General features: G+C 31.6%; 2 protein-coding genes across 13 annotated transcripts in view; one reads left to right on the top strand and one right to left on the bottom strand.

Moving 5' to 3' along the window:
• Positions 1–20,761, bottom strand: part of SUPT3H (SPT3 homolog, SAGA and STAGA complex component) — a 602,245-nt gene that overhangs the window by 532,531 nt on the left and 48,953 nt on the right. Inside the window, exon 2 of one of the 9 annotated variants that reach the window (XM_072832816.1) lies at positions 8,016–8,104. The exons of 7 other annotated variants lie outside the window; for them this stretch is intronic. In XM_072832816.1, the coding sequence (XP_072688917.1) occupies positions 8,016–8,053 (38 nt within the window). In that variant the 5' untranslated portion in view covers positions 8,054–8,104. Of the gene's footprint in view, positions 1–7,932; positions 8,105–20,761 lie in introns of all 9 variants that reach the window. One more of the 9 variants, XM_072832820.1, reaches the window with a different exon arrangement.
• Positions 13,456–20,761, top strand: part of RUNX2 (RUNX family transcription factor 2) — a 220,174-nt gene continuing 212,868 nt past the window's right edge. The window contains exons 1-2 of one of the 4 annotated variants that reach the window (XM_072832807.1): positions 13,456–13,669; positions 13,870–13,993. In XM_072832807.1, the coding sequence (XP_072688908.1) occupies positions 13,532–13,669; positions 13,870–13,993 (262 nt within the window). In that variant the 5' untranslated portion in view covers positions 13,456–13,531. The remainder of the gene's footprint in view (positions 13,670–13,869; positions 13,994–20,761) is intronic. The other 3 variants (XM_072832804.1, XM_072832803.1, XM_072832802.1) reach the window with 3 other exon arrangements.

The following is a 20,761-nucleotide window of genomic DNA, read 5'->3' as shown; positions in this document are numbered from 1 at the left end:
CTGCCACCACTACTACCACATAAATCAGCTTTTTGCACAATAAGAGTAGAGCTGAAAGACCCAAAAGCCTCAGACTCTATCTACTTAAGAAAGAGTCTCAAGGGAACTTCAATGCCAACAGGAGAAACAAAAACAAGAACACTCAGAAAACTTTTGTCTCTGACACTATTGCTACAGCAACAGAATCATGGCCTAACTCCTAGCCAGATAAACATAGACATTTCATACTGAAAGCCTACCTACCTGTTTCTTTTATCTGACTTTCAACAAAAAATTACAAGAGATGCTAATTAGGCAAAACATTAATCTGAAGAATTAAAGCAAGAATCAGAACCAGACTCAGATATGTCAGAAATTTAAAAATCAGACTAAAATTTACATGAACTAAACTAGTATGCTATAGGCTCTCATGGAACAAGTAGACATCAAGTGAGAACATGGGTAATGTAAGCAAAGAGAAGAAAATACTAAAATAAATTAAAAATCTAAAAAGAAAAGCTAAAAAATAAAATCAAAACACTGTAAAAATAAAATGAATGGGCTCATCAGCAGATTGAACATGGTAGCGGGAAGAATCACAGAGCTTGAAGATATGTCAATAAACTTCCAAAACTGAAAGGTAAAAGGAAAAAAGAATAAAAAAAGAAAAGAATTATTCAAGAACTGTGGGAAAATTACCCAAAAAGCAATATACATGTAATAGTACAACCAAAGGTAGAAGAAAACAGAAAAGGAAAGAAGAAATAGTTGAAATAAAAATGGTTGGGAATTTTCCAAAATTAAGGACAGACACCAAACCACAAATCCAGGAAGTTCAGAAAGAACCAAGTAGGATAAACACCAAAATACTGACACCTCGGCATATCATATTCACACTGTAGAAAATCTTGAAAGAAGCCAGGAAAATAACACACATGCCTTACCTATAGGTCAAAGTAGTCAAAGTAAGAATTGCACTGGACTTCTCTTTAGAAACTAAGCAAGAAAGAAAAAAGACGAATTAAATATTTGAAGTGTTGAAAGAAAAAAACCCACTTAGAATTCTGTGTCCAGCAAACTTATTCTTCAAAAGTAGAGAAATAAAACTCTCTCTCTCTCTCACTCTCTCTCTAATCCATCATCAGTAAACCTGCCTTGCAAAAATTGTTAAAAGAAATTCTTCAAAGAGAAAGAAAATGATATGTCAGAAACACAGATCTATATAAAAAAAAAGGGACAGTATTAGACAAGGTATATATAAAGGTAAAATAAACTTTTATTTAAAAAAATTTTTATTTTATCTATTAATAATTGATATAACAAGTCACAGCTTGATCAAAATAATAACAGCAACAATGGACTCAATGTTTATAGCTTACAGATAAATGAATGACAGCAAGGTTTTATAAGGAGGGAATACTCTTTTATAAGATATTTGCACTACATAAGAAACTATGTACTGTTATTTCAAATTGGAGTTGGATTAGTTTTAAGTGCATATTCTAAACTCTAGAGTAGCCACTAAAAAAGTTTTTTTAAAAAGGGAAGAAAAGTTTTACTGATATGTTAAGGAAGGAAAGAAGATACAATCATATAAGTGCTCAATTAATACCAGGAAGAAATTTTAAAAGTGAGTAACTCTTCCCCCAAAAAGAAACAAAAACAGGGCAATAATAGGTAATAGCTGCAAGTACAGTAGATATTAATCCAACTATATCAAAAGAAGTGTTTAGAGAGACTGATCTAATTGTATGCATGTATTAGAAAAGAAGAAAGATCTAAAATCAGAAATCTAAGCTTTCACCTTAGGAAAATAGATAAAGGACAAATTAAATTCAAAATAGGCAGAAGAAATAATAAAACTTCAAACCAAAATTAAAGCAAGTGAAAATGGGAAATCAACAGAACTGACGAAACCAAAAGCTGGTTTTCTGAAACAAATAAATTTGTAAACCTCTAGTCAGATCAAGAACTAAATAGTGAAAGGGAATAAAGGGGAAAGGAGAAAAACTGAGTGGGAAATATCAGAAAGGGAGACAAAACATGAGAGACTCCTAACTCTGGGAAATGAACAAGGGGTGGTAGAAAGGGAGGTGGGTGGGGGGTGGGGTAACTGGGTGACGGGCACTGAGGGAGGCACTTGATGGGATGAGCACTGGGTGTTATTCTATATGTTGGCAAATTGAACACCAATAAAAAAAATAAAATAAGAAAAAAGAAGATATAAATTACATGGGAAATGAAAGAGGGGGCATCACTACTTATCCCTTGGATATTTAAAAGGATAACAAAGAAACACTATAAACAACTCCATGCCCAAAATTTGAAAATGCAGATAAAGAGACCAATTGCTTAAACGATACAGCTATCAAAACTTAAAGCAAAGAGTAGATAACCTAATTAAGTCTACATCTATTTTCAGAATTGAATAAATAAGTAATAACCTTATAGAACAGAAAGCACCAGGCCAAGACACCTTCACTGGGAAATTCTAACAAACATTTAAGGAAGAAATTCTCCACAACTCTCTACAATCTGATACTGACAGAACACTTCCTAACTCATTCTCTGAACAGCACCCTAATACCGAAAGCAAAGACATTACAAATAAGGAAAAATACAAAATAGTATCTTTCATGAACATAGATACAAAAAAATCCTTCACAAAATATTAGCAAATCAAATCCAGTAACGTATAAAAAGAATTACATGAGATTATAAAATAAGATTTATTCTAGGTATGAGAGGCTCATTCAACATTTAAAAATCAACTGATATAATCCATCACATCAATGGGCTGAAGAAGAAAGGTGGTATATTCCTTTCAATAGATAAGGAAAAAGCATCTGACAAGATTCAATACCATTCATGATAAAAAATTCTCAGCAAACTAGAAATAGAGGGCAACTTCCTCAAATTGATAAAGAACACTGGCAAAAACCCTACAGCTAATGTCATACCTCACGGTGACAAACTAGATGTTTTCCTAGTAAGATCAGTAACAAGGCAAGGATATTCTCTTTCACCATTCCTATTCAACATAACAGAAGTTCTGGTTGATAAAATAAGCTAAGGAAAGAAAATAAAAGGAATGAAGATTGGAAAGAAAGAAAGAAAGCTATCTTTGCTCACACATGAGATGAACATCTATGCAGAATATTGCAAAGACTCAACAAAATATTCCTAGAAATAACAGGTAATTAGTAGTAAAGCTGTAGAATACAAGGTCAGTATATGAAAACCAATTACTTTCCTAAATACCACCAATCAATAATTGGAACTTGAAACTTATGAAGTTATATTGCCATAAAAAAATGAATATTTAGGTATTAATCTAAAAAAATATGTAGAAGATTCATATGATGTAAACTACATAACTCTGATGAGTGCAATTAAAGAAGACCTAGAAGATCTAAATAAATGTTTTCACTGACCAGAAGAAAACTTTGTTAAGATGTCAGTTTTCTGCAACTGGATATACAGATTCAATGCAATCCCAATGAAAATCCCAACAAGTTACTTTACGAAATAACAAACTAACAAACTGATATTCTATCACTGTAACATAATAAAGCTATACTATTCAAGACAGTGTGATAGTGGCAAAAGAGCAGACATTTAAATCAATGGAACAGAACAGAGAGCACAGAAACAGACTCACGCAAATATAGTCAACTGATCTTTGTTAAAGGCTTGAACTACTGCTGGAAGAGAAATAAATAACCAAGTGTCCATCAACAAATATATGTATAAACAAAATGCGGCATATACAGAACTCTTAACTAAATACAAAATGATAAATTAAAAATAGAACATGTATCTCACAAGTACCTCTGCTTATAGTGGCAAATAAGCATATGAAAAGACACTGAACATCATTTATCATTGAGGAATCGCAAAATTTAAAAAAAGAGGAGGTACCATTATACATCTATTAGAATGGCTAAAAGCCACACAGGGAGAATAGCAAACCCTGGCAATAATGTGGAGCAACAGGAGCTATCATTCATTACTGGCAGGAATGCAAAATGACACAGTCACTTTGGACAACAGTTTGGCAATTTCCTACAAAGCTAAATATTTGGTTTGGTTAGGTATTACCAAACTATCTAGCAATCATATTCATAAGTATTTACTCAAATGAACTGAAAACATGTCTATGCTGAAACCTACACTTACATTTACAGCAGTTTTATTCATAATTGACAGAACCTGGAAGCAACCAAGATGTCCTTCTACAGTTGGATAAACTGTGTCTCTCATGAATAAATAAATAAAATCTTTTTTAAAAAAAAAGGTTAATTTTCCTAATAAATGAATATTATAATTTTAAATGCCAAAACTATTTTTATTAATTTTTTAAAGATTTATTTATTTATTCATAAGAGACACAGAATGAGAGAGAGAGGCAGAGACATAGGCAGAGGGAGAAGCAGGCATTTCATAAGGAGCCTGATGAGGGACTTGATCCCAGATCCTGGGATCATGATCTGAGCCAAAGGCAGGCGCCCAATCACTGAGCCACCCAGGCGTCCCTATTTTTTTTATTAACTTTAGATGAAAATCTTCCCTACATAAATTTTAAATATTTTTTTTATCTTTTTAAATAAAGTATGCTTAATAGAATGTTCCTCTTGCTGTAACACAGTGATTCCTTTAAAAATCTATTAAGGTAGATGGGACAGTCTGAACTCCCATTAATGACCCTGTATGATGCTTTTGAGTCTCTGTATATTAGATTTTCATGTTTCGTTCCCAGACAGGTTATTCTTAATACTAACACTGATTTGTACAACTTGTTTATAATAAGTACTAGAGCAGGGAAAAGTATAAAAACAATCATATTAAAACTTTATCATAAATGAGGGCAAACAGGCAATGATCAGAACTTATAAGGGAGAAAGAAGAGAGGAACATTGCTCCTTTGTGATTAAATTATATGAGATTTGGGATACATGGGTGGCTCAGCGGTTGCGCATCTGCCTTTGGCTCAGGGCGTGATCCCAGAGTTCTGGAATCGAGTCCTGCATCAGGCTTCCTGCATGGAGACTGCTTCTCCCTCTGCCTATGTCTCTGCCTCTCTCTCTGCCTCTCTTCTCTCTGTGTCTCTCATGAATAAATAAAATATTTTTTAAAAAATTGTATGAGATTTATGTAATAATTTTTCAACTGTTTGATCCTTAGCTGTGTAATACCTGGAATTGCTTAAAATGTTCATAAAATAAGGTGTTCAATAACTGAATTGTAAACTCTTGCTTAAAGCTATCTCATTTCTATATAACTCATTTATTTAAAGCCTAAAATATCAATACATTACAGGTCTTAAATTCAGATCAGAATATGGGTCCATTTGCTCTTTACCGGTTTTTAAAAAAGATACTTTCCCTGTTCAGTTGTTGTAATCAGTAGCAGCAGCCAATAAATAATACTCAGTCTACCTAATATAGATGAATCTTTAGAGAACTAATTTAATTTGGATATTATGTCCAATAATGGGTGCAATGAATGTTCTGGAGTAGAATACCAAAAATAATCCTTTTTTCTACTCAGATTTAAATTCAATATAAATGGAAAACAGGGAAAATAGCTCATCACAATCACTACTAAAATTTCTTCACATCTTTCTTATTAGTGATGAACTAAATTAAATATTGAGATTTATGATAATGTGGGAATAGTCTATAATCAAGATTTATTTAGATTCCAACCTTATCCCTAAAAGGATCTCAGAGTGCCTTATAAAACTATTCACAATATATAATTACATGATCAAGATGAAAATGCCCTGTTTAAACACAGTTTACAAGATATACACATGTGATCTTTAATATAATAAACTAAAAACAGAAAAAACAAGTTTTTTATAAATAAGAAAGAATTCTATTATAACATGTATATTAAAAGTTTGATCATTATTTCAAACTCTTCTTGCTTGTTTCATAAAAGAGGCTATCCACTGGCCACAGATCTCTGTATATAAAGTGTAGGTGGCAGGAGTGAGCAAACTCTGGCTGCCTATTTATGTATATACAAGGTTTTACTGGAGCACAGCCAAGCCCATTCATTTATTTATTGTCTAATTTACTTATTGTCTGCTTTCAGACTACAATGGCAGAATTGATTGGTAGACAGAAACCTTATGGCCTATAAAGCCAAAAATATATTCTATCTGGCCCTCTCGTACAGACCACTGACAGGGTATTAACTAGTATGACACAGATTCAGGATAAATAATTTGCATAGAAATAGAGATAATAGGCCTCTCCTCATTAAAATATTTCTTGACAGAAAATAATACTATAAGCAAGTTAACAGCAGTGGTACAATTCAGTAATAATTTTTTTAACGTGAATGTAAAAAGTAAAACCATTAACTAAAATCTAAAATTACGAAGTATAGCCTAGGCTAATCATACAGTTTCATTTTTTAAAGCTGACTATAGGAATAAATAAAATTTCAAGTTGAAGTAAAATCTCTATATACCTTTTCCACAAAATGCTTCACCTTTCAGAACTCACTAAGGTGAAAAGTAGTAAAATGAATGCCTGTATACCCTTTGCCAGGATTCACCAATTATTAATGTTTTGCCACATTTGTTTTACTTACTTATTTGCATCTGACTTCATGAAAATAATTCCTCATGCACCTCTTTTAAGAATAAGGGTATTTTCCTCTATATGTGCAATAACATTATCACATTTAATAAATATTCCATAGTATCATCAATATCAGGCCATATTCAAGCTGCCCCAAATATCTCACATTTGGATGCTCTTTTTAAAACCTAGCATCCTGTCAGGATTCACATATATGACCAATTTCGGAGAGGCAAGAGCCAATTCTTTCTTTCAACAGTCTTTTTGTGTATACTATGTTCTCTCTTCGTTCTATAAACTTTTTCTCTGGAAAAGCTGTAGGAACACAATTTCCCCAGTGCTTTCCTGGCAGAACCATTTAGCAATGAAAGGGTATCCTGATAAAAGTGGGAAGGAAATTGAAATTCCAATTATCTTGGTAGATTCTGTTTTCCCTATAAAAAGTATCTAGAATGAAACTGTAATCTTATCTTGGTTACAATTTTTATATATTCCCAGCCAAACTGAGGGATTATCAAAAGTCTTATGACCAACTGCCTGCTGGGACTCAAGAACTTTTAATATTATCATGCTTAATAAGAATTATGAGTAATTATCCAAATCATCATTTTATTAAAAAAACACATCATTTTATAAAAATCTAAGAGTGTTTCCACTGGTCAGATTACATTTTATAAAAGTTTAAAAGAGTGCTTTTATTGGTCACCAACAAACCCAGTTTCAGAACACTAAACATATTCTTTTGTAAATGTATAGTCAATTTTATATAGTTTACTAAAATGAATAAAGTTTTAATCATCTCATAAAGACTAGACAGCTTGCATTTAGAAGTTGACTTCTTTGGCAATTTTTTTATGCTTTCAAGCTTTCACTAAAGTGTAACACATTTTGAATAACATCTTATATCAATATTCTAAAAACATGCACCTCTGAAAAAGAACCACGAATTTTTTTTTACTATTAATAATTAAAGTATATGAATACTTTTAACCTCTTTTCCCAATTTATTTCTTCAAGTTCAAACTAGAGCAATTTTTGATTACTAAGCCTCCTGGGAAATTGAGGTTTTCAAGGGGAATACTGTCAAATTTATTTTAAAAAATAATCAGTATTCTAAGTGGCTCATTTTCAATATATTTTCTATACTGTTGATTATGGCTGAACTCGAGTATTTTCTAGTGTAAACTACACACAAGGCTTAACAAAGATAGATCTAAATCTACAATCCCTTTTACTGAAACCAATGAAAAATCTATACACAGCAATGAAATTGGCATGCAAATAAAAGAACTGTCAAGACATGTATCCCTAAAAATAAGCCTACAATAACTATTTTAAAGGCTGTGTGTGGTCTCACCCATATATTTTGGCAAGATGCACTTTCTCCAACCGCAGCTAGATTCATCCAAAAGCAGTGGCACTGGAGAGCCTCTGTCTCACCTGTCAAAGTTGAAGAACGTTGTTCCAAAGACCACCATGCGTCCATGGAGAAAAGCCACAGTACTACAGCTGTTATTGATAAGCCGTCTCTAAAGGAGAAAATACTCCAAACAATTAAGCAAATCATTCTTAATAGAGATACAAACAATGTATTAATGTTTAAATAATGAGATGACAAATACCATGCCAGGTATGAAACAGAGAAAATTTCATACACTGGAATACTAAGGAGGGGATCTTTCATAAGTAACATTAACTTGATAGTCTTTTCTATTATCTGATAAAATTTCTATACATTATCAATTCAAAATCTCTAATAGGTTCACTTATTTAAATCTTACAAAACCTCCCTTATAAAACCTCAAAATTCATCTAAATTACTAAGGTCCTAAATCCATCAAAATTGCTAAAGTCTGACAGCTCAGAGCACAGAAGATTAAGATTTATAAACAGAAACCCTAAGTATATTGAAATCTGACTTTTTAAGATGATATCCTAATATCTTTGTCAACCACATTATAAAAGCAGTTTACATTTTTGCTTTAAACTAACCTCCCTAAAGCATATGGATCAATCAGGTAAGCTATAGGTAGTAGGTTAACAAAAATAAAAAGAAACAGCAAGAAAAACAATTACTTTGAAAAGAAAAATACCTCAGTGGAAACTGAAGCCTCAACTTAAGCCCTAATTCAAACTTGGCAATAAAAAACAACTTATATATATATATATATATATATATATATATATATATATATATATAAAGAAATAAAGAAATACACCTGGTTAGGTAAAAAGTTTAAATTCTCATGACAAGTATATCTCATAATTAACTTACTTTTCCAACTAGATCATAATGTCCTTTAACCCTTTTTAATACTGCAACAACTCAATTGAAAAAGAGAGTGTCCTTTTGTGCCTTTTTCAGGAAAGTTAATACCAAAAAGGTTCTCATAAGACAGTTTCACCTACAATCAAGTCTTACTGCACAAAGGCCAAGTTATCACAGTGCTCCAATGTATTATATGATGTCCTACGGTTTAATTTACTATATTCTCCAAGTACAAAGGTTCCAAAGAGATTAGTTTCACTTTTCCCTAGATATATTTAGTACATTAACTACTATAGTTGGGATATTATTTTTCTTTGGTTTTGTCAGTAGCATATTTGATATAAATTTTTATTAAGTGGTAGTATATGTAACATTGCATTGTGGGTAGTAGTTTCCTGCTTTAGCCTAGCCACATCCTCAGCTGTCATATGAGCATATTTCCCTTATTTTCTGCAAGTTCTCGCCTTTTTTTCTTCTTAGAAAAATGACAGCACTAGAAGATGAATTGTTCTAATAATTATAAGAAATATGAATTATTTATACAACTACACTAATATATTACAGATCACTCTGTCCTTTAAAAGGACAAAGTAATACTCATAAAGTGTTAAAGGTCATGTGAAACAATGTGTTACAAATAAAGTAACATAGAGGAAGGAATTAAAAACTATTAAGAAAACAAAATCTCTAATCAGATGCCAATACATCCAACAAATGAGGTGTACTGTATCAGTATAGAACAATGACTTGCCTTGAATGTTAGAGGCTTCAAAGCCACCAGGTAGTCATTAATGAAGATTAATGTCAGTAACTCCTACTAGAACCATAAGAATCTACTTTGAGACTTTACAGAAATGTCAAAACAGAGAAAGAGAAACCAAAAACAAAGCCTGGAGGAAAGAAGGAGGAAAGAAAGGGAAAAGTGAGGGAGGACAGAGAGAGAAGGAGAAAGTTTAGTATTTTCTCTTTGGGCATCCAATTTCCACATAATTTTACATTTAAACAGATAGCTGCTATCTACTAACCAAATGAAGTTGTTCGAACAATTATGGACATGGTGTTGCTCTGGATTTTTACATAATTTAATTAAAACAAACTGAGAAGGAAAAAAAAACAGAAAAAATATTCTCATTACATAAAGTACCACAAAATAACACCCTGTACAAACACACAAAACCAAATACATGCATGTAGTTGTATATATGAACATATACCCTATTAAAATGAAGTAGAACTAATCTCTCATAATCATAATCTAAAGCATTAGTAAAATTATACATATCTTACAAATATAAAAATATTTCAAATCATTAATATAAGGCCAAATAAATGCTATGTAAAGTTAAACAGCTATATATCATATCCAAAAAAAAACTGTCCAAAAAAATGATCACAAACCAAGTTGAAACAAGAGATTAAGAAAGTTCCTTACTAAAACCACACAATCAGTGAGAACATTTTAAGCTAAATCAGGATTTCTGTAATTTACAAAATCCCTACATCAAACTGTTTGCTCCTATTGTTTTCAATTACAAGAAAAATAGAAGAGTAGTAAATGGAAGTTTAAAACAATCCCCCCAAGAAACCACACACACCAACAGAAATGAGCACAAGATTGATACTAATAAAACTATTGTATTCAAATAGGATAATTAGCTCAGAAAATAAAAAATAATTCAAAAATAACCATGAAGATACATGTCTCATTTAAAACACTTTTTGCAGTATAAATATAAAAAGTTCAACTCATGTTGACAAATTTATTAAATACAAGGTAATGGGGAAGCAAGATAATTGCTTTACTTTCTGAAACTAATTTCAAGTTCAAAGCTATATTTCATTTCCACGGCATGAAAGTACGTAATTTATACAGCCGACCTAAACTTGTTACTTCCTTCAACAGAGCAAATACTAACATATACCCAAAAAGGATGGAGTTTTGAGATCTATGGTTTTCATTTCTAATTTTAAGCATAGTATAAATCCATAATGAAAAGCTTTACTTGCAGTAACTTATCTGAGTCAGTCTCTTCATCACATACAGCGAGTATTATTTCTAATGAAACAAACTGTCAATTATCAATTGTGTACCAGTTATCACTGCTGTTTTAAAATTTTTAACACAAAGTAACACTTGCTCCAAAGACGACATATTTACAATTTAGAAAAAATATACATATATGTGTGGGTAATAAGTATACCGACTTTAAAGCACACAACTTCCTTTTCTCCTGCCAGAATTCAATGGACCTCATAGGATAACAAAGTGCATAATCAACAATATCTATTAAATTCTTATGCAATAAGAGTAATGATCCTGACCAAAAAATTATGTGTAGGACAGTTACCTGCAAAAAGATAACAAGTAGTTAAGGGATACACAGATGTTAAAAATTATTTAAATACATGTAAGTCAATTTGTAGGGCCCAAAGTACACTTAACAACAACAAAAAAAAAAAGTTTAAGGGGCAAATATTTAGCAAAAACTTTGGGTTGTGAGATGTCAAAGAATCCTTCTGCAGAAACTAAAAGTTCGTTCTAAAAGAAGAGCATCTACTTACCAAACACACACTACAACAGCTACCTAAATTTTTTCAATGACCTGATTCTGCTATTGTATGTGCATATGGCACTATGTTTGGAAACTCCACAAATTATACGGACAAATCTCTCCTTTAATTTACTCTGGAAATTAATTCAAAATACAGATCACACTGGTACACCTTATTTATGAAAGAGAATAACTGAATAGCTTGCACATTCAATGAAAGCTTTTACTTTTCAATGTAAAACCTGTTTATACACACCACGAGGCATAATAAATCTGTATTGAAAATAAAACACTAAAATATATTTTTGGTTTTCTATCAGTAAAAGTTTATTATGAAAAAGTTCTAGGGTTGGGATAATAAAGGATTGAAGTCATTTTCATGTCTCCCCAGTATATTTTGGGCACATGAAGTTTTTGTAAAGAAACTTATGAACGTGTTTGTACATTTATCTTTATCTAATAAAAACCAAAAGCAGATAATAAACTCTGCTAGGAAGACCAGAAGTGGGAATATTTTGGCTGTAACACCACCCTCAGTGTTTTCTAGCCCCAACCCCATTATACACCCCAAATAATGTTTTGTAATTCACGGTCTCCGCCCACACTCCCAGTCATTTACTTCACGCCACTCCTTGTTACTATCACACTAGGAAGAAGTCTAACATGCAAATTCAGAGTGGCGTGGATAAATGGCAAAAAAAGAAAAAAGAAAAAAGAAAAAAAGCCTAGAAAATTGTTCTGTTCGGCTTTATAATTTTTGTTGAAAAATACCCCATCGCTCCCAACTGATGAAAACAGGAAGCTCTATTCATAAATATGAAATTCTCTGCCTATGATATATAATCATCCTAATAAGAAAATGAGTTCTATACATACATGTCCAAAGGGGCAAAAAAGGAGATAGTTTCCCAAAGATGTTTCCAATTTTCTTCTGAATCAGAATTAGCAAATCGAGACGACTACATACTCTGTCTGTGTGCATTATTCCTTACTACACACAGCATTTTGTAATTTATTTCAAAGCTTCCATTATAAACAAAAACTACAGCTTCTGTTAACCCACTCTATTCTGAGCTTATAAAGCCAGTAACATTGAACATTCTAAGTTATAACATAAGAATTTTACTTTATAGATGTGTAAGATTTGCTATCAAAGGCTCTGTTAAAGTTAACATCCAAATAAATTATTTAAAGAATTATATAGGATAAATTCATTCCCTTGAAAAATCAAAATTACAAGCATAAAAAAAAAAAACTAAGATTCATCCAACAAAGTGTATCAAAATTCTTACCATTCACTTTTTATCAGATCCTCAAACTGGTCATGAGATAAACATATACACAATACAAAAGATACTATTACATTCAATCTTTATTGTAGGAGCCAGCATCTAATATTGATCATACATTAACCAGACAGACATGATTTAGTATTTGTAAAGGAATCTCCAGACTAACACTTTCATGACAGCCAATTACAGTCAAGCCCAGCAAGCAGTTTGCAACCAGACCTTAAGAAAGGTAAACTTTTTTACAATGACTTACAGATTCACAAGTTTAAGAAGACAAGAAAAAGAAAAACAGAAGGACTCAAATCACCCAGCAAATATGAAGCAGACCCCAGAATGTGATACAATCCAAAGATGTAAATTATTGTAAATCATCACTGTTGTTCAGAATTTCACACAGCCTCTTGAGCCAATTTTGTTCTTTTCCACAGACACAATAATGAACTAAATAAAAGGAGGCAAAAAAAAAAAAAATATGGGGGTCAGGGAATAGAAAGGAAAACCTTAACTGCAGAGTTCTGTTCTACAAATGCTTAACCTTACAGGAGTTTGGGCTCCTTCAGCATTTGTATTCTATCCAAATCCTCATGAGTCACAAAAATTAAAAAGCTATATCCTTCTGGATGCCAGGAAGGGCCTTACCACAAGCCTTTTGTCAGAGAGAAAGAGAGAGAGAGAGACAGTGAAAGAGAGAGAGCAAGAGCAAGGGGGGAAAAGCCACAGTGGTAGGCAGTCCCACTTTACTTTGAGTACTGTGAGGTCACAAACCACATGATTCTGTCTCTCCAGTAATAGTGCTTGCAAAAAAAAGGAGTTTTAAAGCTTTTGCTTTTTTGGATTGTGTGAATGCTTCATTCGCCTCACAAACAACCACAGAACCACAAGTGCGGTGCAAACTTTCTCCAGGAGGACAGCAAGAAGTCTCTGGTTTTTAAATGGTTAATCTCCGCAGGTCACTACCAGCCACCGAGACCAACAGAGTCAGTGAGTGCTCTCTAACCACAGTCTATGCAGTAATAGTAGGTCCTTCAAATATTTGCTCATTCTCTTTTTGTTTTGTTTCCTTGCTTTTCACATGTTACCAGCTACATAATTTCTTGACAGAAAAAAATAAATATAAAGTCTATGTACTCCAGGCATACTGTAAAACTAAAACAAGGTTTGGGTATGGTTTGTATTTTCAGTTTAAGGCTGCAAGCAGAATTTACAACAGAGGGTACAAGTTCTATCTGGAAAAAAAAGGAGGGACTATGGCATCAAACAGCCTCTTCAGCACAGTGACACCATGTCAGCAAAACTTCTTTTGGGGTAAGTGTTATCATATTTTAAAATACTATGAGAGATGAACCTGTTAAACAAAAAGGTATGTTTCTTGGATAAACTGCTAGCTTTTCTGGCTAACGTTGTATGATACTAAAGGTTATGATAATACTGCTATTTTGTTGCACTAAAAACTGAAAAATGAAATTGCTGTACATATTTGCATTTGGCATCTGTAACTTATCTACTTCTCAGAGTAATGACTTGAAATAGAAAAAATTACATTATCTCACATTAGTCAAAATGTTTTCTAGAGCTGTAGAAATCAGGCAGTTAAAGAACAGTAAAGGAAAGTTTAATATTCTCATTTAACCCTCACTGCAATAAAATGAGACACTAAATTAATCAAAGTATTATGAAGTATTCACCCTGGCAGCTCCCTATATTTGAGCAAACTTCAAAAAGGAAGCAATTTTACAAAATAACAGACCACAGAATTATCTCGACATTATGCTCTACCATTATGCTCTACTGCAGAAATAAACCTGCAGCACAGTTAACATTTTACCCAGCTCAACTAAAAGAAATCTATTTGTACTTTTAAACTGCATCATAAGTGCGCAAGTTTGTTTCTAAACAACTTTATATAATTCAAGCATATATTCATATACAAAACTATAAGCATGTAAAAGCCATTTTTGAAAGCTCTTTATAGTTACTCAGGACATCCATGATACTAAGAAGTTCACAGAAGTCTCCAAAAACTTAAATATAATTATATTTTTCTACATAATTTTAATTTTACATCTACACATTATTATCCACATGGAAAACTTGTTGTAAACACACGGCAAATGTTGAAATGTCTAGCGTTCTTTTAATCATATTCTTGGACCTACCAAAATGAATACCATTTAGTCTCATGAAAAATAAAACTACGTAAGGATACCCTGCATGATTTTTAAAAGCCATACCTATTAAATCATGCTGAACTTTGAAAGAAAACAGGCATAAAATAGTCCCTTAATATTCAATTTCAAATTAGTGTTGATACACAAAAGTAAACTACTTCAATATTCATCAGCTGACATAGTATTATAGTAAAATATCTAAACACTTACAAGATTTTCTTTATGACGTCCAACATGTCCCAACTACAAGGCAAGTTTATAAAATTTTCCTTTATCCTTTAAAATAAATCCTTTTGCTGTGTATACCTGCATTAACTTTGCTTTATAACTTACAACTAACGATTGGAGTTTCCTTTACTCCTCCTACTTCACACATTTTAACTGGCTACCAGAGGATCAGTCTTAGTTTAGGTCAAAGAGAAATAATTAAACCTGAAGGAGAAAAATGGTTTCTCTTAAAAAGGTAAGGAAATGCAGTTTGTATTTTACCCCAAAAAATGTAAAATTGCTGTAGTGACTCCCTCAGTAGTTGGAAGTGGGCCCCCTCAGTTACAACACATACGATATAATAATCACAGATTATTTTTTTGAAACGTAATGGTAGATAATAAACATTACTCTAAAAATTTCTCCATTAAGGAAGGAGAACATATATACAACTAGGCTGCATTACAGTCCCTATTATAGTTACAGCTTACACATGGTAACTTTTGCTGTTCCTACACGAGATAAGGAAAAAAATAGTTAAAACTATTGCTATATGAAGGAATAACTTGAAACAGGCATGTCAAGCAGTTAACTTATTCTTTCACAATATTACTATTTGAAAAAAAAAATACATTTTTCTAACCAGATGGGGAGCAACACAAGTTTCAAAGAGTACTTCAGCATTAGAAGCAAAGACATTAATACTGTCACAAATATGTTAAAATGCTCTTTATCCTGTCTTATGAGAGGTCTAATATTTCCGTGACATCCTTAATAACTATTTCTACAGTAGTTTCCAAAACCTGACCAAGTATCTAAATGAGGCATAATAGTAAACTAAATAGATAAAGATCATCTATCGTAGGTCATATATTTTTAGACATCATAATTAATTCTTCCTCTTCTAAAGAGTAGGGGTTAGCCTCTCCCACCCCCAAATAGTATTTCAGCACCTGGAAAACGATGAACCCACTGTACCAAACTAATTATAAGTGTGTAGTGAACATTATGTATAGGTTGTCATCACACTACAAACATTTCCCCAGCCCATAATCTATTTGAAGTCTAAAACCTCACTTTGGGCCTTAAATTCTTATAAATGATAATCAAAACAACCTAATGAAAAATCAAAAGTGTGTGCCCCAATGTTGTAAAATAACTTTTCTGTAATTTGGACTTTTCCTAGATGAGGCACAAAACACACGCTGACCAATTGGCTCACCTCACTGAGTGAAAAGTGTGTGTGTGAGAAAGACAGAGACAGAGACAAAGATTTTCAGTGTCCTTGCTCTCTCAGCAACGATTTATCTTGAATTAAACAAGAACTTTCAATCTCATTATTCAAAATCTATCCATTATTTATAATAAATAAAGTCTGTTGAAAATAACATATCTGACTCCTGGAGTATCTTACAATGAAGAACTTATTTATGACAATATACCAGCTGATTAAATTTCTACATAAAGCTTTTGTAACTGACCATAGTAACTGAACATGATGTATAAACACTGATTCCAAAATAATAGCTCTGGTCCATATATCAGTAACCTTATAGTTACAAGATCTAATAATGTCAAAGCGTTATAACTTGCTTCTAACAGCTAAATACGAAAAGCCAGGGAGACAATTTAAAAGTCAAGAACATACACAGAAGAGCACTCCAACATATATTAAGTTAAAAGCGCCAATATAATTCCCAAAGACTCATAAATTATTTTAAATTATAATAACCCTAACTTTACATGAAAAACTGTTAAATACTTATGTTTAAATTTTAAAAATATTTTAAAATGCAAAAGATTTAAAAGAAATCACAGAAAAATATTTTGTTAGCCTGTATGAATCTCAGGACAGTCTCCAGATCACAATCATGAGGAAGGCATGAAATATACATGATAACATTATGATACATTTTAGTTATTCTAAAAGAATAAAAATTAATCTATTCAATTACACCCTTCTAACTAATCACTGATAGTTTGACTTGTTTAAATCAGTCATGCTAAAGTTAAATTCAGTAAGATAGAAATGTTCCAGTTTGTTAAAAGAACACTGAAATATTTGATGGTTAAATAAACTGCAGAGGGAGGAAAAAACTAACTCATTGAAGGCACTAAGATTTTATCAAACACACAGAATTAATCTTTATTGAATAGAACCATTCACAAATCAAAACTCACTGTACTTCAATACTTTCAAGCAGCGCTAATCAATTACAAACCTTTTCTAGTGCTTCAAAACTCATGTGCTTTCAATTTTATACACTGGTGGTCTTCAAGTACTGTATTGGGGCTGAGTTAAGACATTCTGTATCACAACTTTTTTTTCAACAAATATCCATCTAGAGGGCTTTTTTTTTTCCCTCTCTAGAGCTGCTCACATGAAAACTGTGGTAATATTTTTATACTGTACTTCTTTGTTGAAGCTAAAGGTTAGGGGTTACCTAAATACCTCAACTGTATATACAAAAAAGGGAAAAGGTAAGTATTCATATAAAAAAATCCAATGGGACTGGATTATTTATTTTTGCATTTCCTATGATTAATGATGCACCCGTACCTACTCCAAAACTGATGGCAAACAGGGTAACATCTCAAATTCCTGTCCAAAGCACACAAATATCAACCTTCCATGCTGTTCTAACCCTTGTTCCAGGAGACTAAAATGTGACAACTCTAAGTCAATAGTGAGGTCATGCAAAAGCTCCTCAAAAGCAGTAAGATTGCAAATGCTATTACCTAACAAAAGACTTTAACATAGAGGTTTTGCTGGAACAACCTACCTCTAGAATGTCTCTTTAAAAACATTACACATATGGTCAAATAGACAAAAATTATTATTTGCAGAAAGGAAATTTTGTTATTTGCAAATAACAAAATTGTAAATGTAACAAAGCATAACTATTTTTTCTAGTCATTTAGCATTCAAGACTTATTATTAAACGGGTGCTAGTAAAACCAATGCTAATTTAGGCAGACACATCCCAACAGGTTACCTGAATGCATTATTTTTTACTTTTATACCAAGGAATTCCAGTGAAAAAAACTACAAAAAAAAAAAAAAATCTGTCCCTGAACTCCACTAATAACAATAAACTCCAATAGTCAGTATTTTCTAAAGAGCAAAATATTCTAAGCTGCCTCAAGTATAAGGAAAATCCTCATGAAATCTAAAATGTTTACTATTTTAAAACAAATATTTAGAAAAGGAAGTCTCATATAATTAAAATATACACCTTAGTACAATATACTGCCATTTCAAAGATTATGGAATTCAGTGGATATGTGTTTTGATTAATGTGTTAAAACTGAAAAAATAATGGGGAAATTCTATACCTTACTCAAAGGGAATTTCCTTACAATTGTCACCACAGTTGACCACAAGCTTTTGTCCACTCAACAGCAAACATATAAAAACAGGCTATACACATTCTCACGTAACTTTTTAAAGATCTGTACAAAAAAACTGAGATTAAATGTTCTTTTATTACTACATATGTAGTATCTTCACCTTACGTTGAATTCTTAGGAATTTTCTCCCCTTTATAATATTTTTTTAAGAACCTAGGATTCAAGGTTTGGAACGGTAGTAGTAGAAGGATGGATGTTAAGTAAGACCATCTCAAACATTTCAGGTGTTTGTTGTTATTGTTCAAACAGGATGTTAACTCTAAAGCATTCTTTTCATAAATACGCTTTATTTGACTAGAAAATAAAAACCTCATCATTTACCAGTATATATAAAACAATTCCCAAATAAAATTAGCTGTAGAATTAAGAGTCCTTTAAAGGCTAATTGCTACAAAGCATTTGATATTTGCAGTGAAAAAAAAAAATCATTTATTAACACAACACCTATCAATACACTATATTCTTGTTAATACTCACAAATTCAACATCAAATATATATTTAAGGACCAAAAATCATAACAAATGTGATTTTGGTTCTAGTAAAAAGAGGATAAATGTTAATCTTGATTGGTGCTTTTCATTTTTTAAATCAATTGCCCAGAAGCAATTCTGCACCATATAGATACATTACGTAAATGCATTTTTAGTAGTATTTAAGATACTTTAAAATTATTATATTGATAATATAATAAATCTGCCAAGAAAATCTGCCAAGTTAACATTATTCTCAGACATGTATTTAAGATTAGTGTGGCAATTAGCTTAAATGCTGTTATCTACACTATTTCTATTGCCATCCCTTAAGAAATTACATGTGAGTTACACTAGAGAGATGACATTCTTAACAAGGCACAGCTAAATATCCTGTGCCAGGCAAATAATTTTTACCACAAAATCAAATAAATGAATTTTACTTTACCTTTCATTTAACTTTTTTTTACATCTATAGTAGCTACTAAAATCATTATGCCATCAACAATTACATAAAAGACTAAGTTTAAAACTCAAAAATTTACACATTTATTGGTTCCTCTAAAATTTATATGAACCATGAGTATGCCAAGTGATGGTTTACGTATTCCTTATAGGCAGATGTCTTACAATTAAATCCATTTTGTGGTTCAGTATAAGCAAAAAGTAATAGTAAAATAATAATAAAGGAAAAAAATGCTAGCCAAATCACAATTAACGATCATCAATAAGGTTTTAAGAACCAATATATACACAGTCTCTTTGGAAAAATGAGAATAATGATGTTGTGGTATTCCACAGAACTTTGTATGAACATGGACATATTTTTATACAGAAACGAAATATATAACTTAAATCTCTTTCAATTATTAGTCCGCTCAAAATTTTAATACTATACGCATTTGCATGTGCATACAAATGTATCCACATAAGTGACTACGGAAGATAATGATTGTAAACAAAGAAAAAAAAATTGTAAATTATTTAACTAACCTATTGTTTGTAGTTCTTTTGTGAGAGCTAACCAAATCCTTCTCCCATATATACTAACAAAGAAATGTCAAACTGTAAAACCATTAACAGCAAGAAGACATCCCAAGCTATTGGGAAATTCAAGATAAAAATAACCAAAACTACACTTGTAAGACCTAAGGACATTACTTTTCAGTTATAAACTTAAAATAACTAAACACTTATTATCAGTTAAGCAAATTATTAGTTCACAAAGGTAAATATGAATGAACTAATCTGTTAACAGATACCTATTTACAGACATTCTCTCAAAGAACAAGTCTGGCTTGGAGATAAACAGGTATATTTTCTATATATTTACTCACTGCATATTTAACCTGGGTAAATAAATTAGGCATTCTCATTTTTACTTATTTTGTTTCAGCAGTAACCATAATTAATTCTACTTTTAAATTTCTCTACTGAACTTCACAATCTAAACTTCAGATTTCCAGATTAATCTTTAAGTGGAAAGGTATCATTATTTCTATCAAATGATTAAAAATTACTTAAAATAATTATCTAGGCAAAGTGAATTCACTGCAAAGCTATAAAGATAAAAAAGTGCTATATTTTATAATTAATATTTTAATCTACTGGTTTTACTGTATTAGTGTAACTTGGTCCTAGAAAATGGACATATATGTATCCAAAAGATACAGGGCAGAGATTCCCTTTAATTAATAATTTTACTACAAGATTTTTTTTGTAAATATAGTTCAAAGATAACCTATTTAAGAAAAGTGAATTCTCAATTTCATAAAATCCTACCACATTATAGAAATCTGCACTATTATTATGGTAT

Source organism: Canis lupus, chromosome 7 (genome assembly GCF_048164855.1).
Source record: "Canis lupus baileyi chromosome 7, mCanLup2.hap1, whole genome shotgun sequence".
NCBI lineage: Eukaryota > Metazoa > Chordata > Mammalia > Carnivora > Canidae > Canis > Canis lupus.
Note: the sequence above shows the minus strand (reverse complement) of the source record. Positions and strands in the feature narration are given on the sequence as shown.